This window comes from Lampetra fluviatilis, chromosome 13 (assembly GCF_964198595.1).
Source record: "Lampetra fluviatilis chromosome 13, kcLamFluv1.1, whole genome shotgun sequence".
Lineage (NCBI taxonomy): Eukaryota > Metazoa > Chordata > Hyperoartia > Petromyzontiformes > Petromyzontidae > Lampetra > Lampetra fluviatilis.
The window spans coordinates 9,378,301-9,391,235 of record NC_136287.1 but is presented as its reverse complement, the minus strand read 5'-3'; the positions used below and the strand labels follow the sequence as shown (position 1 = coordinate 9,391,235).

Sequence of the window (12,935 nt, the reverse complement as noted above, 5' to 3'; positions counted from 1 at the left end):
CGCACGTTGGCAGGGAAGCGGTGCTGGCTATGGGTGCGTGCTGTGTGCGTGGCACATAGGCTGCAGTGCAGTGTTACAATACATACAAGCACCCCGTACGGGTGTGAATTAAAAGAAACAACCGAACCTGAACACACACACACATAGTACTGCATACACCATTTTGCACGACCACCCCCACTGACACCTTGGTGGTGCACGGCGCTCCAGCGGCGGTGTGGAGAGCAGCGTTCTGACACCACGACACGCGTCAGTGGTACACACACACACACAACAGACAAAGATCCCCCCTGTAGCCTTCACAGACTGTAGCGGCAAGTGCTGTTAGCGAGGACCTTCGAAGGCCGTGCGGCACGGCACGCGAGAGGGTGGGTGGCCAACACTACGCCCGGTCGCCTTTGTCTCCCCAGTGGCGAATGTTTACAGCAGGTACTCATTTGAGGCCGAGTCGACCTAGGGGATGCCTAGGAACGGTTCAGACAATCGTCACCGGTGTTGGTCGTGTGCGGGAATCGAACTCGGTTCGCCAGGTTCGTAATGCAGCGCGCTAAGCACGACACTACCGCTCCCCGTGGTATTTATATATATATACACACGGACACACACAAGGCGCTCTCGAATTGGACGTCGACACAGAATCGGTTCGGTGATACCGAAGAGTGTAGCGAGCAAGTCACAGACGCCGCGGGCACGCTGTTGTGTTGCGCGTGTGTAGTGTGTGTATATATACATACACAACGGCGTGTTGCTTTGCGCTGCAGAATGATTGTGTGGTGCTGCTGTTGTTGTGTTACTGGGGGTCGAAACGTGGTGGAAGCATGCGGGGGGGGGGGGTCAGGAGAGACGCGCTTAATGTTTGGATGCTTTTAGCTTTGACAAGACAGCACGCGCTGATCACACGGATAGCAGGGATGCTATGGAAGTCGGACGGTTGTTATCGCCCGTGCCGTTTAGAGATCCATTTACCACCATCACCACCACGCATTATGCACGTTGTACCACTGCTCGGACACCCGTGCATATTATATGACTGAGTGCTTCCGGGGGGTTGAAGATGCATGCATAAGCTTGCTGCAAACCGTTATCAATTGCTGTTGTGATAATGTAATGCAGCTATACGGTGTCGTTTGTTCAGTATATTGTGTGCTGTATATGCAAAAATATATTTGTAAAAAAAAAAAACCATAAGGCCAATGTTTTCCGAGAATGTATTTTATTTTAATTATTTAAAAAGTTAACAAGGAAAATACATTGTATACATATACGACTTATGCGTTATAATGTCTGAACATCGCAAAAAATATGCAATGTGTACACTTTTATATTAGGGAGCTGGGAGAGAAATTCAAACACACAAGAGCGATGGCTAAAGATTTTGCGTTTTGTTTTTTTAAATTATTTACTGCGATTCCAGAGACAGAGCGAAAGAGAGGAAATGAACAAAGGGATATGTACAACGCATTGTTAAGAATAAAACAAAACAAAAATGTCTTAAATATTCCGAATAATTCCGAAATGGCATAAATATGCAGTTTTTTTTTTGTCAGCGGACAGATAGGTAATGTCTATCAGTCAATCTGATATCTATTTATGAAGGCAACATTAACAAAAATAAACTCAAAAAAGTCCTGCGATTGACATTAAAGCTACTATAAGAGCTCAGAGTGACAAAGGATGTGCATTCCGATCAGAAGAGTAGAGTTGGACGCGATGTCATTTTTACTGCACAGCGCTTTGGGTTTGAATTACTAGCTGATGTATTTAAATATAAACTATTAAAACGATTTTTATTGTTTATTTGTCTGCAAAATAACTCATTGTGTAAGTACTATAAGCTGCCTTGGGTCCCAGTGCAATTGTACAAAGTGAATGCTAAGTCAGGCAAGAGCCAAATTGCCCAAAGGTGCACACACTTTTTATTTTGCTTTATACCAATGGTTTATGTACATAACAAATAAAAGCACTGCTAATACAATTTACAATTGTAAACTTAACATACGTATTGAATGAGACTTGTCCATTACCAAGGTTACTGACTGGCTGAATGCTTTTCGAAAGATGCACACATATCTTTATTATTATTTTAAAAATTCAAGTGAATTCATAAGCAGTTGATGCATGCGTCATCGTCATCATGATTATCGTCAACATCATAATTTCATATTATTAATCACTGTCCGCTTTTGATTTCACATTGAGACCCTCGTATCGAGTAGTGGAACAAGAGCAGTCTTGAGAGAAAAATACAATTCATGAAATTGGTCTGCACATTAAAAAAAAACATCGTATATTCTTGTAATTAACGCTGTTTTGACATCAACCTTTGAATGATCATCATCAACTGTTTGTTTTTCTCTCTCATAATTGTTGTTATTATACTATATGCGTCAAGTCTTGTAGGTACACAATGTATCACGGTTTTATAAACCAATACTCTGGCCAACGCAACGTGCATGATTTTTTTTTCCTTCTTCTTCTCCTCTTGTTTAACTATACAAAAAACCAGAAGCATTCTACAGAGTGGGGAATAAGGAGACTTCATAAACACACCAACATGCGTGCCTTAGACACCTTTGCCTATGCAATGCAGGTCTCCCGAACGACCTACACGTAACACACGCGGGCTCCTTGCCCAGACCAGGGGTTTTGCACTGGTCACACCAACCGGCACTCGGGCCCGTTTTAACTTTCATTTAAAAGTATCAAGTACATTCCATTCACATACGACAATGGAGGTATAGAGAGAGCATACTTGTATTTATTTATATGATGCGCTTTCAGCGGGATCTTGAAGTCCAAAAAAAATCTGTCCTCATTTCAATATTTAATCGAATTTACTTATTTCATTTTTTCTCTCAACTTGTCTAAAACACACCTTACAAGATACACCTTACTGTATACGAAAATGGTTATATCAAAATTATTAGTATGGAATCACGAGAAAAAACTGGTTTGCAACCAGAAAATACAAAACAGCTATGGATACATAGACACAGGACAATTTACAATAATTTGGAAAATGTTAATTTCCTTTTTGTCGTTTTAATCTTTACATCGACATCCTTCCATTGCTTGAAAAAAATATGTCCATTTTTTTTTACAAAAAAAATTAAACAATAATAATAACTAAGAGCTTGCCATGTTGCACTACACATAAAACTTCTAAAGAAATACGCCGGCATCATTTTGTACAAGATATTTTTTTTTACAGTCAAACGCTCCGGCCTGCTCACTTCACAGACTTCATCCGCTTTTGCTTTTTTTTCCTTCCTTCTCCTCCTCTCTCCTCTGGGCACCAGGACGAAAAGTCTGTTTCCCCCCCCCCCGTTCCCACGGTCCACGCGCAAGCGAGTGTTCTCTATTGGATAGGCATGTAGGGCCAGTTGAAACTGCTTCCAGACAGTAACATGTCCCGGATGAGAGTCTCGATCGGGGTTTTACCTACCAAACGTACGAAGAAGAGCTGTTCGATTACCGAAGAGGAAACGGTGCGAAGCGAGGGCAGACGCAGCAATAATTTCCCGAACCGGGTCGGCTGGTTCGGGTACTGACTTCTCACGTACTCTTCCAACGCACATTGCGATTTCTCTTGTAGACTTTCTATGTGAGCAGCGTCCGACAAGCCACACGCATCTTTGGAGGGGAAATGAGACAAAGAAAGCAGCAAACCCTGTAAATTAAAAAAGACGCCTCCGTGCTCATGGTTCAGCAATATGCACACCCGAAAAAAGTCACTGTCTGTTATCGTTACGTTGTTTATACGTTAATGCCGCCCGTGCCATGCATTGTATCGTAACGCGTACTAATGATCATATATCGTGCACACTTTCAAGGGGGTTATTATTCTCAGAGGGTAAACATTGCGAGGGCGTGGGGGTCTACCGTGTAACTCAAACAGCACGCATGGATCGCTGGGCGTATCGAACAATGATGTTTAATCCACAGCCCTTTTGTCAATGAAGAAGGCCTTCCCCTGCGCTGTATGTCGACCCCGTGGAGGTTAGTTAACCGTACTTCACCACGCTAGTTGCATGACACGGAGGGGGCACAGGACCCGGTTCAGAGATATTACGCGCCCACTGATGCGAATCGTGGCGGGGGGATCGAACTCAGGTGGCCGCGTTCAGAGCGCAGTGCGCGCACTATATGCCCCACCGCTCCCCCAACATAACAACTCGATGTATCAAACGACGTTATCAAGGCCTGCGGCTGGCAACCCCTTTAACACGATACCCGCATACACGACGACACACAACGCACATTTCTGTCGGTATCATTCACGAAGCATTCCACGCGAACACGTCTCGTGGCCTAAAGCACAGGGCCACTGTACGTAACAGGTACAAAGCACGTGTTCTCTTTCTCACACACTTGCATTACACAGCAGCGTTGCGCATCTGCTGCTACTGCTGCCCCAGTGTTGACGAGGGCGGTGATATACACGACACGTGTTCACGTGGACGAGAGGAAGAAAAAAAAATCCCAATTTCGTGAATTAATAATACACGGAACAGCAGCAGCAGCAGCAGCATAAAAGCGTGTGCCCATTTCATGCGGTGAAAACTGTGAAGAAAGCACGCGGTCTTCACGTGGGCCAAACGTTCTGACCCCCCCATTTAAATGCGTACACGTGCACAGCTCCATGTCCAGATTACACCACACTGTACGTGGATTTCCACTGAATATTTTATACATGCAAATTAGTTATCGGTGCTTAAGCTGTCAAGGGGTTGTGTACCTGCAAATTAAGTGCCATCGAGAGCTACGTGCCGTGTACATTGTAATGGCAACACACACACAAAACGCTCCTGTAAAATGTTTAGCGGTCGAATTTGCCTGTTTGCGCGCGCGTGTGTATGTGTGTGCATACGAACGCGTATACTTAGCACGGCCGTAGCCATATTTCGCAAATAATTGTATAATGTCGCAAATTATCGTTTCGTGGCGTCTCTTAAGCCCAAACACTTTCCTTTAATTGCATGCAGTGGTAGAATTTATCCCGATATTACGATGAATGTATATTACGTGGTGTCGAACCGCACAATTAGCAACGTGTTTAATAAGTGTTACCAAAAAAAGTATATGCGTGCACTTAAAAATGCGGTTCTCCACTTAAAAGTAATATCGTCAGCTTTTTTCCCCTGCCCAAAGCTGCGAAATGTGTTCCATTAATTGCCATAACTCAAAGTTGTATGCAGGCCAAAGTCTGCACGCGTATATTACAAATGTAATGGAGCATACGCTTAAATTTGTGTTTCTTTATCAAAGTGAAACCACATATAGACTATTTAGAAAAAAAATACTGCTTGCGAGTAAAAAATAATCACAATCACTACGATCAAAATCACCGCAAAACTGTAATGCAATGAAATTTAAATGTGAAATTGCTGAATGAAGATTTAACCGCAAAACACAAGGTGCCGGTGACACATGCACGCCGGCACCATCTAATAAACACACCCATAAACAAACAAACACGGACCACCCACACACACACATCTCTCTCAATCCACGCCGTGTCATCTCTCAAGAAAGACTCACCCGTGGTGAACAGCACGATCGCCTTGATGCAGCTGTACTCGGCCGAGTCAACGTGCAGCGCCTTGAGCTTCTCTACCTGCTCCTGGAAGATGCGGATGTGGTCCATGAAGGCCACCACGCGATCAGCGGACATGGGCGACGCGTGGAGACCAGCGGCGGCGAGCAGCGGGGCCACGTGGAGCGGCATGGCGCATTGAGCCGCGTTCAGCACAAACAGCTCGCTCCACACGAGCCGTAACAGCGCGACCTGGTCTGTGATCTGCAGGTCGGGGAAGAACGGGATGTTCCTCGCCCACTCCACGGCGCTGAAGAGGAGACGCGCCGCCAGCTCGCAGATGTTCTCAATGCCCATGATGTTGTTGGGCTGCATGCACTGGCTTCCGTAGCGTGACGTGGGGTAAGGCTCGGCGCGCAGCAACAGCGAGATGTACCCCGACAGGTACGAGTGGCCGTTCAGAGGGTCGCCGTTAACCAGGGCGTACTGTGCTGGATTCGGATGCTGTGAAGGAGGCAGTCTTCCCCTCTGCACGGCTGCAATGGGAGACAGAGAAGACCGTTGCATTGCAGACCCGAGACCCGCACGATCTACGGGGCAGTCACATCGACAGTGTGGGGTCAAGCACAGAGAATGGTGGAGGAGGGGGGGGGGATGAGCAGGGAGGGAGGGAAGGGGGTTACAATATTTACTGTACTGTATACGTGGCGGCAAAACTGAAAAGGGGGGCTTGCAATTGACTAAAGCAAACGCACGCGTATATATATGTGCACGAGCAAGGGGACGTACACACAAACACACACACGTGTGCGCGGACACACACGACACACCGCGCAGACGCACGCACACGAAGACGCGCGCGAGCCCCGACGACGAGCATTCAATAGCCACGACACGCACACGCGACACGCACACACACCACACAAACACACACACACCACGCACACACAACACACACACACCACACACACAACACACACACAACACACACCACACACACACCACACACACACCACAGGCACACACCACAGGCACACACGCATGACACGCACACACACGACACGCACACACACACACGACACGCACACACGACACGCACACACACACGATACGTACACACACGACACGCACACCCACACGACACGCACACACATACGACACGTACACACATCATAGGCACACACACACCACACGCACACACACGGCACACACACGACACGCACACACGACACACATTTAGAATTATCTCACGCATAGCGTTTAATTGCGGTGGGGGCGGGGGGGAGGCATTTCATAAACGCATTGACAATACGTGATGGCAGCTCTTCTATTTACAGTCCGAACGCATCATGCGAATGCACGATGCACACCATAACACGCACGCACACACGCACAGGCGCGCATGCACGCAGACCCGTAAATAATAGAGAGACTGTATGGTGAGCGCGTGTGTGTGCGTGCGTGTGCGAGTTTGATGTTCGCGCGTGTTCTGTACCTTCGCGTCGCATGCCGACTTTGAGACATTTCTTGAGTCGGCAGTACTGGCACTGATTGCGGTGGTGCTGGTCGATGGGACAATTCCGATTGGCGCGGCACGTGTAGGTCAGGTTCCGGCGAACGCTGCGCTTGAAGAAACTTTTACATCCCTCACACGTGAACTGTCCGTAGTGCTTGCCGCTCGATTTGTCGCCGCACACGACGCACTCCACGTTCGGCTGCTGCTGCTGCTGCTTGTCACCCTGCGTGCTGCCCTGGCCCGGAGTCGTGGGGGGCCCGCCCGACTGACTCGGCGTCTGCGGCGTCTGCGGCCCCGCGGGAGCCAGCGGGGCTTGTCCCGCCTGGCCGGGCACGTTCGGGGGGCTGGTCAGGTCGCCCTGTGGGTCTCGCCACGGCCCGACTACCATTGCCATCGCTTGTGGAGAGGTAGGGGAGCGGAGAGCGTCTGCCCAAATCGGGAGGAAGGTTGTGGGTCGTCGCGGCGATGGTGATGACGACGGCGGCGGTAGTCGTGGTGGTCGTATCGTTCACGACGGCGGTAGAGGCGGAGACGAGGAGGAGGAGAAAGGAGGAAGAGTCGTCGGAGCAAGCGGAGGCGATGAGATGCGATGGGAGGGCGGGCGGGCGGGCGGGAGGGTGCAGGGCGGGAGGAGTTCAGGATACGCGGGTGTCGGAAGGCCAGGTCCAGGGCAGAGCGCAGTCAGCCATTCAGGAAAGCAATATATATTATTATTAATATAAAATACCGAACGAAAGGTTAAAGATTACAAAGCTTCGCGCATCTGTATTAAGAGTAACAACAACAACAAAAAAAATTCCGAATAAGACTACGACAATAGACGACCCTAGCGCTCGGAGAGAGAGCGAGAGAGCAAAGTCACAGTGGCCGCAAATGAGAAATCGGATTTGTTCTGACTTCCGTTCCGCCGCACGCAAAACAATTTAAAGGCGAAACACTCTCACGGATTCGAGGCGGGCTCGCGAGGTTTCGAGACACCTCCGAGAGAGCGCAGGAGTGAGAGAGAGACGCGCAACAACAACCAAAAAAAATAAAAAGACACAAGCCACTTGGTGGCCCGAAGTTTGCCCACCACCTTATACAATAGGCGGACCCCCCGAAAAAAAAAAAACCTCCTCCCCTAATAAAATATTCAGAGAGTGCGCGCCGTTTGAAGAAGGAGCTGGGTGCTTGGCGGAGTGCGCCTCTGAAAGAAGGCGAAGCGCGGATGTCAGTATATAGTGAACTTTGACACGAGGAGCGAAACTGACACGTTACCGTGGCGACCGCTTCCATATAAGGCTCGCCGTGTCAGAGCGTGCGGGGAGAGGGCCCTCTGGCAGCTGATAATCAAAGGCGAATGGTCAGAGACTGGGGCCCGGGGGGTGGGTGGGTGGGTGGGCGGGTGTGGAGGGGTGGGTGGGTGTGGGTGGTTGTGTCGTGGGGGGAGAGAGAGAGAATGTGTGCGTGTTGGGGCGGTTGAGGTTGGTGGGTTGGAGGTTGGGGTGGTTGGGCGGTGGGTGGAGAGAGAGAGAGAGGGAGAGCGAGAGCGGTGTTTGTGTGTGGGTTGTAGTATGGGTGGGTGGAGTGGGGTTGGGGAGGTTATGGGATGGATGGTGGTGGTGGTGGGGGGGGTGCTTTAAGGGGGTTGGTGGGCGGGAGGGGGAGGACGGGGTGGGTGGGGGTAAGCTCATGGGGAGAGGCAGGCAGACCGGCCCCTGTGGGGTAGAGCCGGGGCTAGTGGCAGGGTAACTCGCGTGCGGTCGCGACCGTGCTCGTCGAAGGGGCTCTTCGGAATCGCCGACCAACCATCATCACCACCCCCCCCCGCCTTTCCGATTCGGCTTCGCCCTGCCTCCCTTTAGAGAGCTTTCGTTCACGTTTTCCTCCACGTTTCGCATTGCGTTCACGAATCACCGCGCTCTCGTTACGGCTGTTTGTCGGCGGAATAGACGGTGCCATGTGGGTGGTTGAATGTGCTTTGTGGCTCGTCCTAGCACTCGGGATGATTTGGATTATTGCGGGTAAAAGATAATCCTCATTGCAAGCCAAACAGTACTTGCTTAATATTTGCCATATGACTGGGTCATGCTCGGATGTCGTACCGTTTCTTAGTGGTCATTTGGTGATCCAAACCGGCATTAGTCTCTTAAAACGACGCGAACATTGTAGAATTGAAAACAATGGGACAATGCAGACGAGGCCTGGTGTAGGTGCAAGAGAGCGGTCCTGTGCCGTGAATCAGCCGACGTATGGAGAATAATTATATATATTTTCAAAAATCCACACTTTTACATTGCTACTGACACGTACCAGTGGGGCGGCGAGATAGGTTACGTTACAAACACACGCACGTGATGTACTCGCAAGGTAAAACTATTTCCACGCGTACACACGCACACACACACTGACCCAATATTGTTTTTGTATTTAGTTTGTTGTCCTTCCCCCGCACCTCCCGATGAGCACGGTGGGCTACGTACGGTGCGAAAGAAGTTCAACATACATACGTACATTCACGTGTTACTTCACAAAGCTATGCTTAAGCCGTTACCCAGATTTAGTTTTGGGGGATTGCATTTAAAAGTATTTTCATCAAGATTGTTTGGGCAAGCAAAGAAAAAGCAATGTTCCAGAATCAATTAACCTCGCGGATGAAATTGCCGAGAAGCAAAGCGCTTAATTGAATCGTAGACTGGGCTGTGTGCATAGTGTCACCTTTACCTGGTGCACACGTGTGCACGACTATATCTCATCAATAATTCACATCCGAGAAAGAAGGGCGCAATTATAGCTTTTAAAAACACAACAACTTTAAAGCAGCTCAATGTCAACGTTTGACTCGCGGCGGTGCGAAGAGATCGCTACTACGTGTTACTTCGTTATAATTGCTTTAAATAAAAAAAATAGTTCAAATAAATACAACGGGGAAAAATGGAGAGCTGTCTCCACCAGACGTGCACTTGACTATCGCGCGTGTCACATCGAGATCTTGTAAAAGCGAAAACATTTCGCTGCGTGAATCGCACCGGTTTGTATCCGCGAACGATCTGCAGTAACGACGATTTCTGCCTTCGCTGTGTGGGTAGGAGCGGTGGTGCTTTCGCTTCTCTTCATCACTGTGGCTGTGTAGGTTTTTTTTCCCTCCCTCTCTCCTCCCCCCCCACCCAACCTCTTGCCCGTGCTGTGAAGAAGGAGCAGTATCTTACTGCCATCTAGCGTGTAATATCGCATTTAACACGGCCGCGTTGCGCGTTTTCCCATAACGCGCACCGGGAGGAGTTGTTGAGAGCCAACTTGGAGCAAAGAGTAAGCAAAGTCTCTCTTGTGTGTTCTTTTAAAAAATTGCGGCGTTTCTCGAATGACAGTGTCGAGTTAAGCGATATTTTGCGATAGCTTGTTCAATTGTTACTCATTCATTGAGTCACGATGTCATGACGAGACGTTTGCAAGCTGATTTTAGCAGGTTGTTGTTGGTGTTATTCCGTTCAAAGACGTTACGAGAACATTAGAGTATTTTACAATACGCGTGGATGTTTGCGTAGCCAATGATGTGCAGTAGACACAACTGCCGCTTTGTTCACCGTGTCTTCTGGTATGCTTATAATTGTTCATACTTAAAATAATTGCATAGTAAAGGATTCAATAGGGGATATTCGCCTCTGTGACTATTCCCTGGCATATAGCTTTAGAGCGTTTCAAATGGGAGTTTGTATTTTGAATGTACATCACCCCAATGTCAGCCCCCCCCCTCCCATTTATTTGTACAATTACGCTTCTGCGATTCGAAAACAATTGCCGTTAAACTTAATTACATTTTTAACGTGCACGCGAATAGAAAACGATTTACACTGTTGTAAAATGTGCAATGCGCCCAATGTTTTGAGAATTGCGAAATCTCTTTAACTGACATCTCAGGTACACACACACACGCATAAATATACCTATACAATAAAATATGGGCAGATCAAACTTAAACCATCCGTGATGCCATAGTCAATCACTTAGCATACACACACAAGTCAGCACGTATGTATTCTCGCTTTGTGACGAAATGACAGCTCAATTTAACAACAAGCAAACGTGCGACCATTCTCTCCTTTTCTCTAGTTCTCTCTACAGAACTTAAGTTTGACAATTTGCCCGTCTATTTCATAGCTCAAGTCTGTGCCGTAGTGTTTTTGGACGGGGAGTCCAAAAAACAGTCTCTCTCTCTCTCTCCAAAAAAGTGAATAGATATTTTATATTCGCCTCGTCCTTGACCCGTCGGCTGTATTTTATCACTGCACGCTTCAGCCCGTAGACACAACCCGAGCGAGATAGCGCGCACAACGGGCACACGGTCTGTGCGCTGCGAACCACGCAACGCACGTCTAAGACTCCGCGCTTGAAGAATGATGGACGTAAAAGACGAAGCAAACAATACATAGGTGAACGGTGTAGGGGCCTCCCAAACAAATATTTTTTTTCCGGAGGAAACATCTCAAAGCGTTTGGGAGGCCAAGGCAAAGATAAAAAGGAGCCCGTCGAAAACCTCGCTATTACGTTCGTGCGTGGCCATACAGGTTTTTTTTAGTTGTTGGTACATTTCCGCGGAGTACGATGACACGCGGAGAGCGAGCGAGAGAGACATCGGAGTCAATGTGTTGAGTTCAAGGACTCACACGGCACACGTGACAGATCCACCGCCACACGAACGTAGTAAGCACATTACGGTTAGAATCTTTCGCTCTCACTCCTCTCGTTGTATATCAGATGTCTATCAGAGCGGTGACCAAAAATATAAATACATGGGCAGCCACGCGGTTTTTGTTGTTTGTTCGTCAATAAGTATATGACTAAATCACGTCACTTCGGAGGTATTAAAAAGGTATGATACATTACAGTACTTCGCCGTGTATAATCGGAGGTCAACTGCGACGCGTGCTTGTGCTATCATTCGATCGTGGCGGCTGTCACACGGCGCTGTTTTTTGTTTGTTAGTTGTTGCAACAATAATGCCCCGCGCCTGCGGTAGACACGGACGCGCAGTCACCCAGCGCACAAAAGGTGGGCCGCGCTATTCACGAATCTCAAGATTAGTAAGCGCGTCGCAATTTTGGGTTTACATATACGCCATCGTCGGACTGTGAAGATTCGAGTTGTAGCCTCCGCAGGCGCGCGCGAACACGCGCTCACTAATCAAGAGAGGAGGCAGTTGAAGTTACGTCGAGATCACTTTGACTATACAGAGCTCGCACGCACGCACGCAAAGTCGCGTTCGCAACGCCGCGTATTAACATCACGTATCAATCACGTAAAAGGCATCGTTTGTTATCGCGTAAAGCGCGCGCGCGCGCACACACACACAGACACAACAGCAGCAAGAGCCACAGGCAGAGTGCATCACTTCCCGCGTTCCACTTACCATAAAAATGCGGTAACGAGTCTAAAGACATGCATGCGTAGAAAACAACACGCCGTGGAGTGAATGCGCGCAAGGCTAAATATGTTTTAACTCCACGCGAGTCTGCAGGCTGTGGCGATCACAACGTGGAAACCTTCCCTGCCCAGGCACTGCCCAAGCCGGTTTCTATTCGCCTCCACCCTCTTCCCTCAATTCCCCTCCCCCCGCCCCCCTGCCCCCCCCTCTCCCTCCCTCAGCCCCCCCGGTTCGCCCTCCCCTCTCTCCCTCCCTCCCTCCCCCAGTCACCCCCCTGTTCACCCCCCCCTCTCTCTCTCAGCCGGCCCCCCCCTCTCTCCCCTCCCTCCACAATTCAGTGCCCCAGGGGCCAAAGGTCCCTAACCCCGGTCGGGCTCCGTCTCTCCGCTTGGCTGCAGCTGCAGCCTTTCCCATTTACATAACAACTTCACTTGCCGTGCGTCCGCGGGCAGGCCGCGTCTCCGAATTCGCCTCGCAATTAG

General features: G+C 48.9%; 1 protein-coding gene across 2 annotated transcripts; it reads right to left on the bottom strand.

Moving 5' to 3' along the window:
- Nucleotides 1-1,222: 1,222 nt before the first annotated feature.
- On the bottom strand, nucleotides 1,223-12,610 carry LOC144935526 (nuclear receptor subfamily 2 group F member 1-B-like). Of its 2 annotated transcripts, none has more exons than XM_078862271.1 (4): nucleotides 12,439-12,610; nucleotides 7,032-7,478; nucleotides 5,542-6,126; nucleotides 1,223-3,633 (listed from the first exon to the last, which is right to left on the bottom strand). In XM_078862271.1, the coding sequence occupies exons 1-4, from the start codon at nucleotides 12,467-12,469 to the stop codon at nucleotides 3,359-3,361; spliced, it is 1,338 nt and encodes a 445-aa protein (XP_078718397.1). In that variant the 5' UTR covers nucleotides 12,470-12,610; the 3' UTR covers nucleotides 1,223-3,358. The 2 variants fall into 2 exon arrangements, with proteins under 2 accessions (XP_078718397.1, XP_078718398.1); XM_078862272.1 differs by having other exon boundaries at nucleotides 5,542-6,072.
- Nucleotides 12,611-12,935: the final 325 nt, after the last annotated feature.

Coding starts and splice junctions, on each gene's coding strand:
- LOC144935526 (XM_078862271.1), bottom strand. CDS start 12,469: ATGTCTTTAGACTCGTTACCGCATTTTTATG. Junction 7,479..12,438: donor CTCGTTACCGCATTTTTATG/GTAAGTGGAACG, acceptor CGATTTGGGCAG/ACGCTCTCCGCTCCCCTACC. Junction 6,127..7,031: donor AGTCGGCATGCGACGCGAAG/GTACAGAACACG, acceptor ACTGCCCCGTAG/ATCGTGCGGGTCTCGGGTCT.